Source organism: Toxotes jaculatrix, chromosome 4 (assembly GCF_017976425.1).
Source record: "Toxotes jaculatrix isolate fToxJac2 chromosome 4, fToxJac2.pri, whole genome shotgun sequence".
NCBI classification, from domain to species: Eukaryota; Metazoa; Chordata; class Actinopteri; family Toxotidae; genus Toxotes; species Toxotes jaculatrix.
Window position 1 is genome coordinate 6,075,001 of NC_054397.1, and position 20,762 is coordinate 6,095,762.

Here is a 20,762-nt window from a genome sequence, read left to right on the forward strand (position 1 = left end):
GTGCGTCTACGTACTTTTGGCCATATAGTGTGGATGTAATATTAAACTCACACATGATAAACCTCTTTTTTCTGCATACATACTGTATGAGTACATGCATAATTTCTACCTATATTACACTGAGATGCACACTTAACACTACCTCACATACGCACACACACACCCGTTTTCCTTACTCTGTTGCTCTTCCTCATTTCTATATCACTCTGTCCTCCTCTCTCTCTGCAGTGTAATCTCTAGTAGTGCTTTCCTCTTCGTCAGTTAACTGTCTGGCAGCAGACAGCGAGGGTTTCTGCCCAAAGACACCTTGAGGTGCCATGGAGTGTGTGTGCGTGTGTGATGGATAGGGTTGGATTCCTGAGGTGGCACTTTTAGTCTGTACACACACACACACACACATATATGCACACTCACACACACAGCAGTGCGCCACTTGGCACCCATTTCATCAGTGACTTCATAGCCCATATCATATTTTTCTTTCAGAAGCATTTTAATGACCGTGTGTGTGTTTGTGTGTGTGCGTACGACGCAGGGGCCCAGGAGAAGCCGTATTACGCCGACTACTCCCTGTTGCGTCGATCCATCCACACCGTGTGCACCAGCCACTACCTGGATCTCTTCATCACCATCATCATCTTCACAAACCTGCTCACCATGAGCATGGAGCACTACAACCAGCCTCAGGTAACCATGGCAACACCTTCTACCACCTGTCCTAGAACCATAGTAATGAAGCGGTATGCGGTGGTATAGTACAGCTACGGTGGGTTTTTGAAGTGCGTGTCTGTGCCTGTGTGTCCTGCAGTTCCTTGAGGAGATACTGAAGTATTGCAATTATGTCTTCACGCTGGTTTTTGTCATCGAGGCCATTCTCAAACTCATCGCTTTTGGCCTGCGCCGCTTTTTCAAAGAGAGGTATTCAAGCCCTGGCATGATTACAAAGACGCTTAATAACATACATCATCCTGCTTATAGAAACTGAAAATGTGTGTGTGTGTGTGTGTGTGTAAAGATGGAACCAGCTGGACCTTGCCATTGTGTTGTTGTCCATCATGGGAATCACACTGGAGGAAATAGACCTGAATGCTTCCCTGCCCATCAACCCCACCATCATACGCATCATGAGAGTCCTGAGGATAACACGAGGTACACGCACAGTGACGCAAACACAAAAACACAAAAAACAAAACAGGATGATATGTGGCTGATGAGAGCTGACACATTTTACGATGTTTCAGTGCTGAAGCTGTTGAAGATGGCTACAGGAATGAGAGCTCTGTTGGACACAGTGATGCAAGCGCTGCCTCAGGTAAGAGGCAGCATGTTATAAAACAAAAGACATCTGTTTAAGTGCTAGCCTGGTTTCCAGATCTGATGAAATGCAGATGGCTTGTTTTATTTAGCAATTTATGAGGCCTGGCACTCACTGCCTCCCACATGATTCACTAACATCACTGATTTCCCCAGCTGGCTGGTGTTAACCCAATGACACCAAATAACCACTAAACAAGCATGAAGACATCCTCACTTTGAGCTAAAGGCTAATTGCTGATTCTTAAATTTATCAGTGTGGCACTAAAATCATAACTTCACAGCTGCTTTGGTGCAATTGTTAGAGAAGATAAAATATGAACCAGAAACTCTGGCCTGAAAGCTTATCATACACAAAGACACCACACAGCACTTTATGCTCCTTTGAGGCAGGATTGTAAAACTCTGTCAAGTTATCATGGCAGCAGTATTTCTCTCCTCTGGTTCAGTGCTTGTGAGCGGAAGAGTAAAATTAGCACAATCTTACAAGCTAGTCAGACCCTATGCAGATCACCCTATGTTTTTTTTTTTTTTTTTTCTGGTTTGTTTTGTTTTTGCTGGAGCCCTCTGCTATGATACCTGCCTCAGTGATGACGATGATGATGATGCTATTGTCGGCCTGAACAAGCAATTCACAAGCAAGGACCTAGCCATAAACTGAGATGAATACTTAACTGTCTTTTCAAATATTAGTGGCTTAGCTTCGAGGAAGGTCAGCCCAATACTTTGGTGCATAGTGATTTATCTCAACTATCAACATGAACTTTGGTTACAGACATTCCTGTCCCCTCAGGATGAATTGTAATAGCATCTGTGATCCCTTAACTTTTTTATCTTGTACCATCATCAGGTCAATATTTAGCTTGACCAACTTTTTGGTTTAGTACTATGTCTATACATTCCCATCAGTCTCAGCTGTACTTTGTGTTAATTGCTAATTAGAAAATGTTAGCACGCTATTACGCTTAACTAAGATGGTAAACTCCTGTACCCTCCAGCTATTAGTGTGGCTGTAGACTCTTTCTAAATATGCACTGTGTGAGCAGTGGTTGGTGAATAAGTCGAGTATGATGATGGCTGCGGTGCAGAGGAAGGCTTTGGAGGAAGGATCTACCTCAGCTGCGGGCTCAGCGTACCCTCAGGGGACCTAGGAGAGATGAGCAAGTGGAAAGAGAAAGGTGCAGGGAGAGTGGTGCGTGTTAAAAAAGAACAAACAGGGTGCAGGGTGAGCACACGTTTATAAACTGTTTAAGGTGTGGTCCTGCTTTTGAACTTTAGCTAAATTATAATTGTTTTAATTTTTCTTCTCAAATTTGAATTGGTAAATTCCAAAATCATATGGAGCTTTACAGTGTAACACACATGTTCCAACAAACCAGCAGGAATTTCTAGTGCGGCAAAATACCGATCACTGCCCTCCCACCCACGAAGCTGTCTTTGAAGTGACACATCACTCCCAGGGATTGAACCCAGGTCTCTGCGGTAGTGTCCGAGTGCTTTTTCCCCTGCGCTTCATCATTAGGTCTACCCATCATCTAATTAGGCTTCTCCACACCTCCCACCGTGAGGGAAGGAAAGCCGAAGTCCATATGAATTGCTTTGTAATTTGAATAAACTGGCATGTGTGTCATTCATGAGGACTGGATAACTGAAATCTGAGATACGATTCATCTCCAGGTATCATAATGACTCCAAATACCTTCTAAGAAGTAGTAAACATCAATGCCGTAAGGCTTAGCTCTCTCTGTCTATGGCTTCTTTCTATCTGTTTGCATGTTTGCGTCTCTCTCTATGTATACTGTACATGTCTTTTTTTTCTGTGTATCATACACTGTATATATCTGTGTGTGCGTGTAATATGTCTGTCTAGGTGGGGAATCTGGGTCTGCTCTTCATGTTGCTGTTCTTCATCTATGCAGCTCTGGGAGTTGAGCTCTTTGGAAAACTGGGTTAGTGTGTGTGTGCGTGTACGTGCATGCATGTGCGTGTGCGCGCGAGCACGTGAGTGTGTGCATGCATAGAAATTGGTGCAGATGTGTGTGTGCCCCAGCTGACACTGGTGAGATATTCGTGGATTACATAACATGAATAAATTTTGTTGTGTTACATACATTAATTATGTCAATTTAGAATCAGTGTTCTAATCAGTGCTCTAATCTACGCACAACTCTCTTTCTTCTCCCCCCCTTGCCTTCCTCTCCCACACTTGCTGCCTCTAATACTTTTCCTCTTCTTGTCCTCTTTCAGAGTGTTCAGACGAGAACCCATGTGAGGGTCTTAGTCGCCACGCTACCTTTGACAACTTCGGCATGGCTTTCCTCACCCTCTTCAGGGTGTCTACCGGCGACAACTGGAATGGGATTATGAAGGTTATTTCTCATTCTCTCTTCCACTGTGTGGGAGTTTTTAAGAAGGTGGATAGACGACAAGGTCCATGTTAGTGTCTGTGTGTCTCAAAGCATTGGTTATGAGACAGGCGTTACATTAAGCTGGGAGCAGATCACTGTTTTTATGACAGACTAAGAGATGCTGACATTAGAGGGTTAGGAGTGTGTATTATTCTTCTGTGACAGGCTCAAGGTCCTTTCACGCCCAGCTCAACATCTCCCCCTGTCGTAAAGGAGATGAAGTACAGTGTACTGTTTTAATAGACCTGAATATCCCCATAATCCTTTTATCTATAATCAGTTTTCTTCATTGCTTCATACATAATCTTTGTCCTCTTCTCTTATCCACGTCTTCCAGGACACCCTACGTGAGTGTCGCCCACAGGATCGCAACTGCCTCTCCTACCTGCCCTTGATCTCCCCCGTTTACTTTGTCACCTTCGTCCTAACGGCTCAGTTCGTTCTGGTCAATGTGGTTGTAGCTGTTCTGATGAAGCACCTGGAGGAGAGCAACAAGGAGGCGCAGCTGGAGGAGATGGAAGAGAGGAGAGAGCGGGAGGAGAGGAGGGAGAGGGAGGAGGCCAACCGACGCCTCAGTACTGCGTCTTTGAGCGGAGACCTGGGCCAAAACTCTGATACACCTGCTCAGGTAACGTACAGTGTTCATATTTCTGCATGTGTGGCAGGAAAGAGAGTGGAGGTGACAATATCGGTGACAGTGGTGGTGATCTCATGTGGCAGGTGCAGGTTGAGGATGAGGAGTGTTCCCATGGCAACCTGCTGAGCATGGGACGCATGCTGTCTCTCCCCAGCGACAGCTACGTTCAGCCACTCAGATGCTCCCCTTATCCTCCCGTTGGACACGAGGCCTACTCCGGCTACAGCTACTCAGGTACTTCAGTTATTTATAGCCAATTAAATTAAGGAACAGTTTTGACTGTGCTATAACCACTAACTGATTGCTGTAAAGATTATTGCTTCCATAAATAGCTTAGGAGGCAGCTGAGGTGATGTGGGACAATGAGTGGCACTGTTTTTATAGGCCTGAAAGTGGAGGATATTTTTTTAATAATAGTGACAAATTAATAGGCCCAGCATATGTCTGCAAAGAACATTGGTGACTTTTTTTTTTTTCAGATTGGGACATTAGTTGTATATTTTTATTATCAACAAATCCTATGAATCAGCAATGTGTTGATCAATGTGTTAATCCATCTCTCAATACTTTCTAACTTCCCTACTCTATGACACTCAGGCCCCCCAGGTCCATTCCTTCCAACTAAATAAGATTTGTTTTTTTTTTGAGGTCACCAATACGCACTTTAATTTGTTAAAAAGGCCAAATATGCCCCGTAACAGCAGGTCTCTGTAGTTCTGAGCAAGTGTTACTGAAACAGAGGAAATACACAAGGGTGCATTTTTTGGGGTCTATTTTCAGTGGTGGATTAACACACATTTGGTGCTCTAGTGAGTATTTACAGCAGCGGGACAGTGGTATTGAGCCAAGATAAGCTACTGTGCCCATATTTGCTAAAATGAAGGAACATGTCACTCTGCCACAGTGTGGCTCATTGATGTGTCTTCATTAGTTTATGGACAAAAATGGAAGTCTATGGCACAGAGAAATAAGAGACTGTATATCAGACTTTGTGTGCACAGACAGCACTTGTCAATAGGATCAGTTAATTATAGAGGTTAGAGGTTAGATCATACCTCTCACAGCAAAATCCATCCGAAGCCGAGACAGTTCTTGTTTTCAGGAACATGTCCTGTAGTCATGTTTACAATTTACACAGTTTGACTCAGACATAGTAAATTATATATATATATACACACACACACACCACACACACACACACACACACACACAGACACACACATATATACACATCAATTTTTTTACCTACTTGTATAGACATAGTACTTAAATGTTTGTGCTCACCCATCTTCGTTCAGTTTTGTTGTCCTTATTTTTAGCTGTATGTCTATTTCTATCTATCTTCTTGGAACTGTGTGTGAGTACACTGAGAACAACAAAAAAAAATTGAGTCAAATTCCTTGTATGTAGGAGCCAATAAAGCTGATTCTGCTTCTGATTTAGAAATACTACACTTTATTCTGCTGTTCTCTTTTCATCCATGTGATGTTTGTCACATTATTTTCTGCAGGCTCCATGTCATCCCTGGGCTCCAGTGGAGGCGGCTCTCTGCTGCAGGTTCCAGGAGCTCTGCCCACCATAAGCCACGCTTCACTGGGATCTGGACGCAGCTCAAGGCCAATGATCTGCCTCAGCACCTCTCAGAGCATCGACAGGCACTCCCCACACAGGCTCAGTCCAGCCGACAGCATAGAGGGATACAGGCTCAGTCCTGCTCACAGAATGAACAGACACAGACTTAACTCAGCTCACAGCATTGATGGATACAAGTTCAGCCCGGCCCATCGGATAAACAGACACAGACTCAGCTCTGCCCACAGTATAGATGGATACAGGCTGAATCAAGAACAAAACACGGACAGACCTAAACTCATGTCCAGCCACAGCATAGACAGACATCCGTCACTCAGACTGAGTCCCACTCACAGCTCCAGCAGACGTCCTTCTCATTGGCTCAGTCCTGAAGACAGTTTAGACAGAAACAAGCTGAGTCCCTCCTACATCCCAGATAGTTCAGCTCTGAAGAGACCAGCATCTTTCCGCACCGCGAGCAGACAGTTGCGGAGACAGGTGTGTTATTATCACCTCTTCTTCTCTTTTCTCTTCTCTTCTCTTCACTACTCTTCTTACAGATACTTTAACATTTTGACCACTTTCAAATGCATACTGTACAGTTTTAGAGTTTTTAGATTATTTAGGAAAGATGGAAGTAACATAAAGAGGGAAGTAACATAAAGCCAGATGAAGAATATGAGAGGTAAATTTGTTCGGTATTCCAGTCTTTTTATTTATTTTTTATTTTTTCACCCACCTAACCAATCTGCCCCCAGGTGTTAGAGAGAAAGAAAAAATCTAAACAGTTATATATAATACAATACTGTGGACTAAGTCCTGATCAAATATCTCACAAACACAAATTCTCTGGGTGTAAACAGGCAGCAAAATGCCCAAGTACAGCTCCTCAGTCTTTATTTACCCTGAGATTGACCTATTAGTTGCAGGTAGAAGGAACTAGGAGCGACACAGGACATATTAAAACATTTTATTAGTTACACATTCATGTATAGGGGAATGTAACACAAAGATAAATAAAGGCAGTTAAGGTGGATTAAGACTACCTTAACTGTGTTCACTGTGATGGAATTATGCAACCCAAGCAAGTTTCAAGACTGAATACTGACGATGCCTAGAATGGCAGGAAAAATACAGGCAAATACTAAAAACACAACAGCAATATTTGCAAAATCTTTAGCTTTACTGGAAAGAATATGATTTGCAGTTATCATATGGGCTAAAAATATCAAAAAACACTGGCTCACAGAGCCACAGGCAATCCTCAGTTTGGACAAAGCTAACGTGAGGCTTGAGCAGTCTTGAGTTAGACAAATCAAGCGGATAGCTTCTTTTCACAAAAAAATCCCTTGTTTTCCTGGAAGTTGGCAGTTCAGTGAAGGTAGATATAAAAAATCTTTACTTGGCTCAGCAGCTCAGACTGCTAAAGCTTCATCTTAGCTTCAGGTCGACTTACTTAAGAACAACAAGGACTTTGGATTTTGTCTGTTGTGCGGTGTAGTTGTGTAGGATTGTTTCATGACCTGAAACTGTGCTGGATTATAAACTCTCACAAAATTGCAGTGGTGGAATGTAACAAAGTATTTGTACTTCATTACTGTACTTGTATCTGTACTTTACTTAAGTAAAAATAATAATGCCTACTTTTTATTTTACTCCATTACATTTTGCAGCAATTATCTGTACTTTCTACTCCACTACGTTTCTACAACTTATGCTGTTACTCGTTGCATGTTATGAACATAATTTCCTCAAAATCTTGCATGAAAAAAATACACTGTTTGCGTTGAGGGGTTGTTTGCCGTTGCCAACCAATCAGGTGGCTCTATTACCTCCAATGATGGCAGAGCACGCATTTGGTAGCAGCCAAGGGGGGAGTTTTTAGGTTTCAGCAGTGAGGATCACTTCCGCGTTCAAAAAGCTGCAGTTCCTCAGCTGCCGCTGGGGGCTGGAGCAATTCTCCATTGACCCCCCATGTTAAAATAGCCAACTTTAGAGCCTAAAAAAACATATTTACAGCCTGGTACGTTTTTTTGTTTTTGGTCTCTATTGATATTAGGGTGTGGTTATGCTGAGTGACAGCTCCATAGACAGGCACTGGCAGTTAGCTCTTTGCTAAAGCATCGGCTGGGCTAGGCGGCTACATTCAGAGGCCTCTGACTACCTTCAGCGGTTGACAGGGGCTGCAGTGTCCGTGTTTGTTTGCCAGTGTTCGGATAGGTTTTTGTGGCAATATGGCTTGTTGTAGTGTAGATTGTACTAACCGACCGTTGAAGGAGTCTGTGTTGCATTTTTTTCGGTAAGTAAATTTCTCACTATTTTACCTGGATGTTTGCACTAATTAGCATGTATTAGCATATTTTGCCGCTGGCTTATGACTTAATTGCCGATTTATGGTCGCTGCTGATACAGATAGAGGACCGGAGCAGCTAATGTTAGGAACGCTGTTGCGGTGTGTTCCATGCTCTCAGAGTCCGTTTATTGGGGAAATACTACAATTTTATTTCGGCTGCCCGGCTAGATCATGTTTTGATCCAGGGTGACCTGCAAGCACCAGGCATAACACACTTTTATATTTATTGTCTGACCTTCATCCAAGTTGCAATGGATTGTATTCACAAATTTTGCTTTTCAATGGCTGTTGTACTTCAGTCATTTTTGATATATAACCAACACATAATGAAGGCTGTGTGTTTATATGTGTGTGTTTGTGCATGTGTTGTGTCTCCAGGAGGCTGTGCGATCTGATTCTCTGGATCAGAGTGATTCAGCTGACGATCTGGCAGAGCCTCACCTCACTGTGTCCACCGCCTCTTCCACGCCACCACGCCAGCGATCATCCAGTGTACACACACTGAAATATACACACTCCCAGAGGGTCATCTCATGCAAGAGCCACAGCCGGAGCCACAGTGAAACCAGTGGACAAGAACGTGTACCTGAGCAGGCCATCTGCGGCTTGCAGCCAGAAACAGATGTTGAGAAGAGGCCTGTCAGCCCTCAGAGCCTGTCCAGTCTGAGGGTCCCCAGCAGTGAATCCACCCTATCAGCTCCGCACTGTAACTCAGCCAGCCCTGGCCCTGGCTCCGAGCCCGGCCCCCAGTTAGATGACGCCGATGAGGAAGTCAGCCGTATTAATAGTTCTGTTCACACTCACTCACACACACAACTTCCTCCCAGCTCCTCACACAAAAGCAGACACCTTACCCCGAGCCCCAGGGAGCACAGGAGCCGCCTCAGCCAATCAGTGTCCCCGGTGTCGGGCAGGAACAGGAAGCAGAGGATGAGCCCGCCGCCGGAGGAGGAGCCGGTTACTACGGCAACCCAGCTGATGGACAGCAATGTTGAGCTGAGAAGGCGAACTCTGTCATTTGACGCCACACCCCTCTCTCCTAATCAGCCGGAGGGGAGCTCTATGGAGGACTAAACAAACTCAGTGATGGGTGGATGGATTGGTTCTTCTCTAAAGTGGAGGAGACGAATGTGCTGCTGGAGCACACGAGAGGGGTGAGAGTCGCAATCCCAAACAGGAAGTATACCTGTTTCCTGTTTCAGGCAACGCCCCTCGCCTTGTCCTGTCCAATCACAAAATTTTCACAGGGTGTTTGAGACGACCTCTTTCAGACTGTGTATGTATGAGTGTGTATGTGTTCAAAAGACTTTTACCCCTTTGTGCTAATTGCACACAAGATGCACACAAGATGTTTCCTTTTCTTCTATCATAGTCCTAGCTTTAGTTCAGACATAGTAGTCACTCTCCAGCTATATTTACCCAAACACTAACCTTTCCCTTGCTTGCGCTCCCCCTTCTGCCCTCACTCTCATCCTTAAACTTGCACCTCAAGCCTAGGTCAGAGTACAAGATGAAATCACACGGAAGGTACAGTACAGGTTAAGTTACAGACTGATCTGCTCATGTTGATACAAACATGTAGACAAAGAAATAACACAGACAGGGATGGGAAATAATGATTTTGTTTAAATTATTGATTAATCTGCTGATTATTTTCTCTATTAAAAATTGACCTAATAATTCATTAATTATTAAAATTGTTCCAACTCTTGGATAATCACTTACACTACATCTACACACAGCATCTAATTCTGTCTCATAATAATTTGCCAGAACTTTTTACTGCAAGTAAAAGTCTTGCATTTCTTGCTCTGTGGTGCAGAAATTACAGTTAATGTTTACAGAAGAAACATATTTTTAAATCATAAACTTACAAAAAGTTAAAGTTTTTTATAAGAAATTGCTTAATTTGTAATTGAAGACTTGAAGACTATGGATTGGTGCAAACACACACCATTTTATAACAGACATATTCCTCCAAAAACCAAATTGTACAGCAGCCTGTTAAAATAAGAATCTTGTATTTAACCAAGCTGGAGTTTTTAGCTGGTAAATATGACCTCTGTTCTAATTTTTCTTACCTCTTGACCAACAGTAAACTGCCACTGGATGTTGCTTGATCATTCTCAGACTACAGTCTAAGAAAACCTTGATATCTTGTTGATTTATCCCGGAATTTTCCTCCCACGCCTGAATCCACCCAACCCTGACAGTTAGAAAAATCAATTCGCTGTCAGAGCCTCTAAGTTAAAATCCTGTAGTGTGACCTAGGCTTCAGTAGTCTCTACCTCGCTTTTTCCTGATCCAACCCATTCGAATGTTCAGACGGCTTAGTTTTCTCACTCCCCTCCACTTTCCTTTTCTCTGTCTTAGTATTCTCAGGGTAGAGGTAGTTCAGGCAGGTGAGTGTGAAGCATGTGATCAGAGGTCCGCAGAGTTAGATTGCCCCCTGCTGTCTGAAGCCAGAGCTGGCCCGTGTCGCCGGGTGTTTGAAGATGTTATGCTGTATAATGAGTGCAGGGTGAAATGTAGACTGAAGCAGATGTACAGAAGGGCTTATTCTGGTGTTAAAACTTTGTAGAAAAAGGCGAAGATTATATTTTATTAACACAGCAGCAATGATATGAGAACCATAAAGGTGAATTTCTACATTGTTGAATGTCATTTTATCTGCTGGTGCTGGCAATGATGAGGATGCTAGTATTATGGAATGATGATTATAATGATGATGACTCTGGATGAGATTATATAATGTTCCTGTTGATTCTTGGAAATAGGGAATGATATACAGGAAGCTCACCTGCAGTAACATGATTGGACAGTGCTGGAATAAAACCACTTCCTTTCTGACTTTCATTTGACTCCACAATCTTTCTTCTGAACCTGTCCTTTCCCCCTTTATGAAGAGGTTAAAAAAACACAGTAGGAGCGGCTGTAGACCTTCAACATGAGCTGTTTAATCTAAAAATAAAGCTAACACACAGCTGTTGCCTGCTGCTGCTAATGAATTCGACATAACTCGAGTACCCTGTCTAATTATAGTCTTCAAGCAGATGTTGTCTAATATGCCTAACACATCCTTGCATCTTGGTCTCAATGCGTAATTATATAAAAAACTGTTTCTCACATTGCAAGAAGCAAAGAGGAAATTATTTAAAGATGATGTGAACAAAGGCAAACACAGTTCTCACAGTAGTTGTGATGGTGGTGGATAGATTTTATTTTTCATATTTCAGTATACCACTTCAGCAGATCACAATAAAATATTTAATCACATGAATATTTCACACTGAAACACTATAGCGTTCAGAATGCATTAAGCTGTCCTGCGTTTATTTCCCTGCCAAGAAAATGTACCAATTTCTGCAAGTTCTACCGCCTTTTACTCATTTGCTCACAATCTATTGGTCAAGCTGCGTGTCTGTTACATTTTCAGCCAATGGGAGGCCACATGTCTGCAGGACAGCTTGTGATTAGTCAGACTGACTGAAGGCAAACAGAAGCAGATAAATAGAGCTTCACTATTCTCCATATTTCCCTCACTTAAGACCTTGTATCCCTTAATAAGGCAGGTGGAGCATCATCACTGATCTACATCTATGTTAATCTGCACCTCACCATATGAACATGCAGTTATGTGTGTGTGTTTGTCTGTGTGTCCTTCCAGGTGTATAGTATATACTGTACAGGTTTCGAGGTGTACATGTAGGGATGGGGCAGATACCGATACCGATATATCGGGTTCCAATGCTGATATACGATATATCAGGTTCCGATACCGATACTGGTCCAGTATCAGTATCAGGTTCCTTTACCAACATAATTCACAAATCTGGAATTTCCGATCCAATGTTGCTTTAACGTTGTCTGCTGAAATGACTCCACAAGTGATTCCCTGTCGGCTGCACTGCTATCTGGCTGCAAAATGTTGAAAGGGTTTCCTGAACGGAGGCGTGTTTCAATGTGATGCGGAGCAATGAGACACGCCACCGTTCAGGAAATCCATTCAGAATCAGAATCAGATTTATTGGCCAAGTTTGTGCATACAAACAAGGAATTTGACTCCGGTTTTTCTTGCTCTCATGCAGTACAAAAACAACAACACAACCAACGGAGCAACAACTTTTTTTTTTTTTTTTCACAGTTACCAATGGTGCAATGGGTCAGTCTGAATGTGAAAACAAAAAAAATAGTGCAAAAAAAAAGATAACTATATAACTATATGCATATATAAATATACATTCAGACTGATGAGAAAATAGTGCAGGTTGTAGTGCAAACATAAAAAAAGAGACGCTGAATGAGGTAGTGGAAAAAAATAGTTTGCAGCCAGCTAGCAGGCGAGCATTGAGCACCACCATGGTTAACCAACTTTTCAGCACAACATGTCCGCTGTGTGGAAATATTTTGCACTAGAAACACCACGAAGCAAGACAGCAACATGCAATGTTTGCTAAGCCGTTGTACCGAGGGGCGGAAGCTCCGTCGCGACCTACGAGTAGCGATTAACTTGACGTTAACATAATATGGAGAATCCCATTGACGGGCTAGCGCATTAGCATTGGTAGCGGGACACCATAACAGGTAAGTCATACAGGTAATTCACACACCAACAATATATTACTCACAGACTTATGTCCCTTCTAGGTACAGCAGGAAGAAAATGAACAATGAGTGAGCTTCTGCCTCTCAGGATATTTGAGATTTGAAAAACCTTTATTTGTTGCTGCTACAAGAGCCAGTTTACTTAATTTGTGCTGATCAGATCAAGTAGCCCTTTTTATTTCTATTTGGAGAGGGGTAGTCTAAAAGAATGTTACCCTTTATGGGTATCTGTCTTGAATTTAATAAATATAGACTGTTAACAGGATTTTCTGTTTTTCTGACTTTCGTTTATGACCTTATACTTACCTCAAGTTGCCTTTTGGGACATACATACATTCATACATATCATACTTGCCTGTAGAGAAGCTTTATTACAGCATCATGTAAAATTAACAATAATGATAATAATATTAAAGCAAACAGATCTCTGGAATCGGAATAGTATCGGTATCGGCAGATATCCAAATTCAGGTATGGGGATCGGATCATTAGTGAAAAAATGTGGATCGGTGCATCCCTATACGTGTATATCTGTTTCCAGGTGTGAGTGAGTACAGCTGTGTACTTGTTTGCGTGCGTCGATATCTGAGTGTGTGCAGGAACATAAGACAGTATTCTTTACACAGAGAGTTACACCTAACTAAGCTGAGCCAGCAGTTGCCATGGTGAAAATAGATCATACATCACATGACCCAAAATCCCGCCAATCCCAGGAGGGGATGGAGAGCCACTAAACAGCGAGGCAGAACGGTGTCCGTGTGGTGTTGTACAGCTCACACCTCTTTCTTTCTTTCTGTCCATCTGTCTTTAGAAAGCTGGAGCCATGGGTCTCTGCTGTGTGAGTTTCTGGGGGTCCAGGGTTTCAGTGAAAGGCGGGGCTTGATAGGGGTTGGTGGTTACTATGGTAGCACCGTTCGCAATGGGGTATGGTGTAGCTCGAGCGTTGCTGGGGGCAGGGTCCAGGTGTTGCCATGTGAACAAGTTTGTGTTGCTGCCGGTTAAGAAGCGTCGCAATGCACTCAGCGTCAGTACAGCCTGTTAGTACAAACACACACAGGTGTTAGCAGAGGCTGTTTGTTACACACTGATTACTGTTGAACCAGTTAATCACTGAAGACGAAACATAAAGACCCAATGAAAGCGGTGTGATGCAAAGTTTTGATACGGATTTAGTGATAAAATGGTGGTTACTGTTGTTGCATTTGTACTTGTTGTGATGTGACCAGGGGCAGGCTGGCCATCGGGAGGTTTGGGAGGTTTCCCGAACGGTCGGTCTGTTCCCGGCCGGTGGCCGGAACGTTTTTTTACCCTATAAAATGCAGTATCTCTGTACTGCAGCAGCGTGTCCTTGCAGCTGCAGGTGGCACAGAGTGGAACGTAACCAAGGGGGGAGTTTCAGAAGTGAGGATCACTTCTGCGTTCGCGTTTCTCGACTGCTGCTTGGGGCTGGCTTCAGAAGTGAGCAATTGTCCACTGACCCCCATGTTAAAATAGACAACAGCGTAAAAAAACATTTATAGCCTGGTACATTTTTTGTATTTGGTCTCTATTGATCAGGGGCGGGCTGGGGTTGAAGTTCAGCCCGGGAATGTAGTTTGGAGAGATTTTGACGCCTTACTATACTATGACGTTTTTTATGACATTTTGAGGTCAAAAATTTTTTTGACTTTTTTTCACCGATTTTGACGCCTTACTATACTATGACGTTTTTTATGACATTTTGAGGTCAAAAATTTTTTTGACTTTTTTTCACTGACCTTAGTATACTATGACGTTTTTTTGGCCGATTTTGACGCCTTACTATACTATGACGTTTTTTATGACATTTTGAGGTCGAAAAAATTTTTGACTTTTTTTGCTCGAAAAAAACGCCTTACTATACTATGACGTTTTTTATGACATTTTGAGGTCGAAAAAAATTTTGACTTTTTTTGGCCGAAAAAAACGCCTTACTATACTATGACGTTTTTTATGACATTTTGAGGTCGAAAAACTTTTTGACATTTTTTGCCCGAAAAAAACGCCTTACTATACTATGACGTTTTTTATGACATTTTGAGGTCGAAAAAAATGTTGACCTTTTTTGTCCGATTTTGATGCCTTACTATACTATGACGTTTTTTATGACATTTTGAGGTCGAAAAAAATGTTGACTTTTTTTGCCCAAAAAAAACGCCTTACTATACTATGACGTTTTTTATGACATTTTGAGGTCGAAAAAAATTTTGACTTTTTTTGCCCGAAAAAAACGCCTTACTATACTATGACGTTTTTTATGACATTTTGAGGTCGAAAAAAATGTTGACTTTTTTTGTCCGATTTTGACGCCTTACTATACTATGACGTTTTTTATGACATTTTGAGGTCGAAAAAAATTTTGACTTTTTTTGCCCGAAAAAAACGCCTTACTATACTATGATGTTTTTTATGACATTTTGAGGTCGAAAAAAATGTTGACTTTTTTTGCCCGAAAAAAACGCCTTACTATACTATGACGTTTTTTATGACATTTTGAGGTCGAAAAAAATGTTGACTTTTTTTGCCCGAAAAAAACGCCTTACTATACTATGACGTTTTTTATGACATTTTGAGGTCGAAAAAAATGTTGACTTTTTTTGCCCGAAAAAAACGCCTTACTATACTATGACGTTTTTTATGACATTTTGAGGTCGAAAAAAATGTTGACTTTTTTTGTCCGATTTTGACGCCTTACTATACTATGACTTTTTATGACATTTTGAGGTTGAAAAAAATTTTGACTTTTTTTGCCCGAAAAAAAACGCCTTACTATACTATGACGTTTTTTATGACATTTTGAGGTCGAAAAAAATTTTGACTTTTTTGTCCGATTTTGACGCCTTACTATACTATGACGTTTTTTATGACATTTTGAGGTCGAAAAAAATTTTGACTTTTTTTGCCCGAAAAAAACGCCTTACTATACTATGATGTTTTTTATGACATTTTGAGGTCGAAAAAAATGTTGACTTTTTTTGCCCGAAAAAAACGCCTTACTATACTATGACGTTTTTTATGACATTTTGAGGTCGAAAAAAATGTTGACTTTTTTTGCCCGAAAAAAACGCCTTACTATACTATGACGTTTTTTATGACATTTTGAGGTCGAAAAAAATGTTGACTTTTTTTGCCCGAAAAAAACGCCTTACTATACTATGACGTTTTTTATGACATTTTGAGGTCGAAAAAAATGTTGACTTTTTTTGTCCGATTTTGACGCCTTACTATACTATGACTTTTTATGACATTTTGAGGTTGAAAAAAATTTTGACTTTTTTTGCCCGAAAAAAAACGCCTTACTATACTATGACGTTTTTTATGACATTTTGAGGTCGAAAAAAATTTTGACTTTTTTGTCCGATTTTGACGCCTTACTATACTATGACGTTTTTTATGACATTTTGAGGTCGAAAAAAATGTTGACTTTTTTTGTCCGATTTTGACGCCTTACTATACTATGACGTTTTTTATGACATTTTGAGGTCGAAAAAAATTTTGACTTTTTTCGTCCGAAAAAAACGCCTTACTATACTATGACGTTTTTTATGACATTTTGAGGTCGAAAAAATTTTTGACATTTTTTGCCCGAAAAAAACGCCTTACTATACTATGACGTTTATTATGACATTTTGAGGTGGAAAAAAATTTTGACTTTTTTTGTCCGATTTTGACGCCTTACTATACTATGACGTTTTTTATGACATTTTGAGGTCGAAAAAAATGTTGACTTTTTTTGTCCGATTTTGACGCCTTACTATACTATGACGTTTTTTATGACATTTTGAGGTCGAAAAAAATTTTGACTGTTTTTGTCCAATTTTGACGCCTTACTATACTATGACGTTTTTTATGACATTTTGAGGTCGAAAAAAATTTTGACTTTTTTCGTCCGAAAAAAACGCCTTACTATACTATGACGTTTTTTATGACATTTTGAGGTCGAAAAAAAATTTGACATTTTTTGCCCGAAAAAAACGCCTTATTATACTATGACGTTTTTTATGACATTTTGAGGTCGAAAAAAATGTTGACTTTTTTTGTCCGATTTTGACGCCTTACTATACTATGACGTTTTTTATGACATTTTGAGGTCGAAAAATTTTTTGACTTTTTTTGTTCAATTTTGACGCCGTACTATACTATGACGTTTTTTATGACATTTTGAGGTCGAAAAAATTTTTGACTGTTTTTGTCCAATTTTGACGCCTTACTATACTATGACGTTTTTTATGACATTTTGAGGTCGAAAAAAATTTTGACTTTTTTTGTCCGATTTTGACGCCTTACTATACTATGACATTTTTTATGACATTTTGAGGTCGAAAAAATTTTTGACTTTTTTCGTCCGAAAAAAACGCCTTACTATACTATGACGTTTTTTATGACATTTTGAGGTCGAAAAAAATTTTGACTTTTTTTGTTCAATTTTGACGCCGTACTATACTATGACGTTTTTTATGACATTTTGAGGTCGAAAAAAATTTTGACTTTTTTTGTCCGATTTTGACGCCTTACTATACTATGACGTTTTTTATGACATTTTGAGGTCGAAAAAAATTTTGACTTTTTGTTCGATTTTGACGCCGTACTATACTATGACGTTTTTTATGACATTTTGAGGTCGAAAAAAATGTTGACTTTTTTTGTCCGATTTTGACGCCTTACTATACTATGACGTTTTTTATGACATTTTGAGGTCGAAAAAAATTTTGACTGTTTTTGCCCGAAAAAAACGCCTTACTATACTATGACGTTTTTTATGACATTTTGAGGTCGAAAAAAATTTTGACTTTTTTTGCCCGAAAAAAACGCCTTACTATACTATGACGTTTTTTATGACATTTTGAGGTCGAAAAAAATTTTGACTTTTTTTGTCCGATTTTGACGCCTTACTATACTATGACGTTTTTTATGACATTTTGAGGTCGAAAAAAATTTTGACTTTTTTTGCCCGAAAAAAAACGCCTTACTATACTATGACGTTTTTTATGACATTTTGAGGTCGAAAAAAATTTTGACTTTTTTTGTCCAATTTTGACGCCTTACTATACTATGACGTTTTTTATGACATTTTGAGGTCGAAAAAAATGTTGACTTTTTTTGTCCGATTTTGACGCCTTACTATACTATGACGTTTTTTATGACATTTTGAGGTCGAAAAAAATTTTGACATTTTTTGCCCGAAAAAAACGCCTTACTATACTATGACGTTTTTTATGACATTTTGAGGTCGAAAAAAATGTTGACATTTTTTGCCCGAAAAAAACGCCTTACTATACTATGACGTTTTTTATGACATTTTGAGGTCGAAAAAAATGTTGACTTTTTTTGTCCGATTTTGACGCCTTACTATACTATGACGTTTTTTATGACATTTTGAGGTCGAAAAAAATGTTGACTTTTTTTGCCCAAAAAAAACGCCTTACTATACTATGACGTTTTTTATGACATTTTGAGGTCGAAAAAAATGTTGACTTTTTTTGCCCGAAAAAAACGCCTTACTATACTATGACGTTTTTTATGACATTTTGAGGTCGAAAAAAATTTTGACTTTTTTTGCCCGAAAAAAACGCCTTACTATACTATGACGTTTTTTATGACATTTTGAGGTCGAAAAAATTTTTGACTTTTTTTGTTCGATTTTGACGCCTTACTATACTATGACGTTTTTTATGACATTTTGAGGTCGAAAAAAATTGACATTTTTTGCCCGAAAAAAACACCTTACTATACTATGACGTTTTTTATGACATTTTGAGGTCGAAAAAAATTTTGACTTTTTTTGTCCGATTTTGACGCCTTACTATACTATGACGTTTTTTATGACATTTTGAGGTCGAAAAAATTTTTGACTTTTTTCGTCCGAAAAAAACGCCTTACTATACTATGACGTTTTTTATGACATTTTGAGGTCGAAAAAATTTTTGACTTTTTTTGTTCGATTTTGACGCCTTACTATACTATGACGTTTTTTATGACATTTTGAGGTCGAAAAAAATTTTGACTTTTTTTGTCCAATTTTGACGCCTTACTATACTATGACGTTTTTTATGACATTTTGAGGTCGAAAAAAATGTTGACTTTTTTTGTCCGATTTTGACGCCTTACTATACTATGACGTTTTTTATGACATTTTGAGGTCGAAAAAAATTTTGACATTTTTTGCCCGAAAAAAACGCCTTACTATACTATGACGTTTTTTATGACATTTTGAGGTCAAAAAAAATGTTGACTTTTTTTGCCCAAAAAAAACGCCTTACTATACTATGACGTTTTTTATGACATTTTGAGGTCGAAAAAAATGTTGACTTTTTTTGCCAGAAAAAAACACCTTACTATACTATGACGTTTTTTATGACATTTTGAGGTCGAAAAAAATTTTGACTTTTTTTGCCCGAAAAAAACGCCTTACTATACTATGACGTTTTTTATGACATTTTGAGGTCGAAAAAAATTTTGACTTTTTTTGTTCGATTTTGACGCCTTACTATACTATGACGTTTTTTATGACATTTTGAGGTCGAAAAAAATGTTGACTTTTTTTGTCCGATTTTGACGCCTTACTATACTATGACGTTTTTTATGACATTTTGAGGTCGAAAAAAATGTTGACTTTTTTTGCCCGAAAAAAACGCCTTACTATACTATGACGTTTTTTATGACATTTTGAGGTCGAAAAAAATGTTGACTTTTTTTGTCCGATTTTGACGCCTTACTATACTATGACGTTTTTTATGACATTTTGAGGTCGAAAAAAATGTTGACTTTTTTTGCCCGAAAAAAACGCCTTACTATACTATGATGTTTTTTATGACATTTTGAGGTCGAAAAAAATGTTGACTTTTTTTGCCCGAAAAAAACGCCTTACTATACTATGACGTTTTTTATGACATTTTGAGGTGGAAAAAAATTTTGACTTTTTTTGCCCGAAAAAAACGCCTTACTATACTATGACGTTTTTTATGACATTTTGAGGTCGAAAAAAATGTTGACTTTTTTTGTCCGATTTTGACGCCTTACTATACTATGACGTTTTTTATGACATTTTGAGGTCGAAAAAAATGTTGACATTTTTTGCCCGAAAAAAACGCCTTACTATACTATGACGTTTTTTATGACATTTTGAGGTCAAAAAAAATGTTGACTTTTTTTGCCCAAAAAAAACGCCTTACTATACTATGACGTTTTTTATGACATTTTGAGGTCGAAAAAAATGTTGACTTTTTTTGCCAGAAAAAAACACCTTACTATACTATGACGTTTTTTATGACATTTTGAGGTCGAAAAAAATTTTGACTTTTTTTGCCCGAAAAAAACGCCTTACTATACTATGACGTTTTTTATGACATTTTGAGGTCGAAAAAAATGTTGACTTTTTTTGTTCGATTTTGACGCCTTACTATACTATGACGTTTTTTATGACATTTTGAGGTCGAAAAAAATGTTGACTTTTTTTGTCCGATTTTGACGCCTTACTATACTATGACGTTTTTTATGACATTTTGAGGTCGAAAAAAATGTTGACTTTTTTTGCCCGAAAAAAACGCCTTACTATACTATGACGTTTTTTATGACATTTTGAGGTCGAAAAAAATGTTGACTTTTTTTGTCCGATTTTGACGCCTTACTATACTATGACGTTTTTTATGACATTTTGAGGTCGAAAAAAATGTTGACTTTTTTTGCCCGAAAAAAACGCCTTACTATACTATGATGTTTTTTATGACATTTTGAGGTCGAAAAAAATGTTGACTTTTTTTGCCCGAAAAAAACGCCTTACTATACTATGACGTTTTTTATGACATTTTGAGGTGGAAAAAAATTTTGACTTTTTTTGCCCGAAAAAAACGCCTTA

At 39.3% G+C, this 20,762-nt stretch overlaps 2 protein-coding genes across 2 annotated transcripts in view; one reads left to right on the top strand and one right to left on the bottom strand.

Moving 5' to 3' along the window:
• Positions 1–10,955, top strand: part of LOC121180711 (voltage-dependent T-type calcium channel subunit alpha-1H-like) — a 41,919-nt gene extending 30,964 nt beyond the window's left edge. The window contains exons 26-35 of the mRNA XM_041036329.1: positions 536–687; positions 809–918; positions 1,016–1,149; positions 1,242–1,312; positions 3,185–3,263; positions 3,562–3,683; positions 4,060–4,350; positions 4,443–4,593; positions 5,870–6,429; positions 8,663–10,955. Of these exons, the coding sequence (XP_040892263.1) occupies positions 536–687; positions 809–918; positions 1,016–1,149; positions 1,242–1,312; positions 3,185–3,263; positions 3,562–3,683; positions 4,060–4,350; positions 4,443–4,593; positions 5,870–6,429; positions 8,663–9,358 (2,366 nt within the window). The 3' untranslated portion in view covers positions 9,359–10,955. The remainder of the gene's footprint in view (positions 1–535; positions 688–808; positions 919–1,015; positions 1,150–1,241; positions 1,313–3,184; positions 3,264–3,561; positions 3,684–4,059; positions 4,351–4,442; positions 4,594–5,869; positions 6,430–8,662) is intronic.
• Positions 10,956–13,696: 2,741 nt separating this feature from the next.
• LOC121180831 (synaptogyrin-3-like) overlaps positions 13,697–20,762 on the bottom strand; it is a 39,747-nt gene continuing 32,681 nt past the window's right edge. Inside the window, exon 4 of the mRNA XM_041036491.1 lies at positions 13,697–13,924. Within this exon, the coding sequence (XP_040892425.1) occupies positions 13,697–13,924 (228 nt within the window). The remainder of the gene's footprint in view (positions 13,925–20,762) is intronic.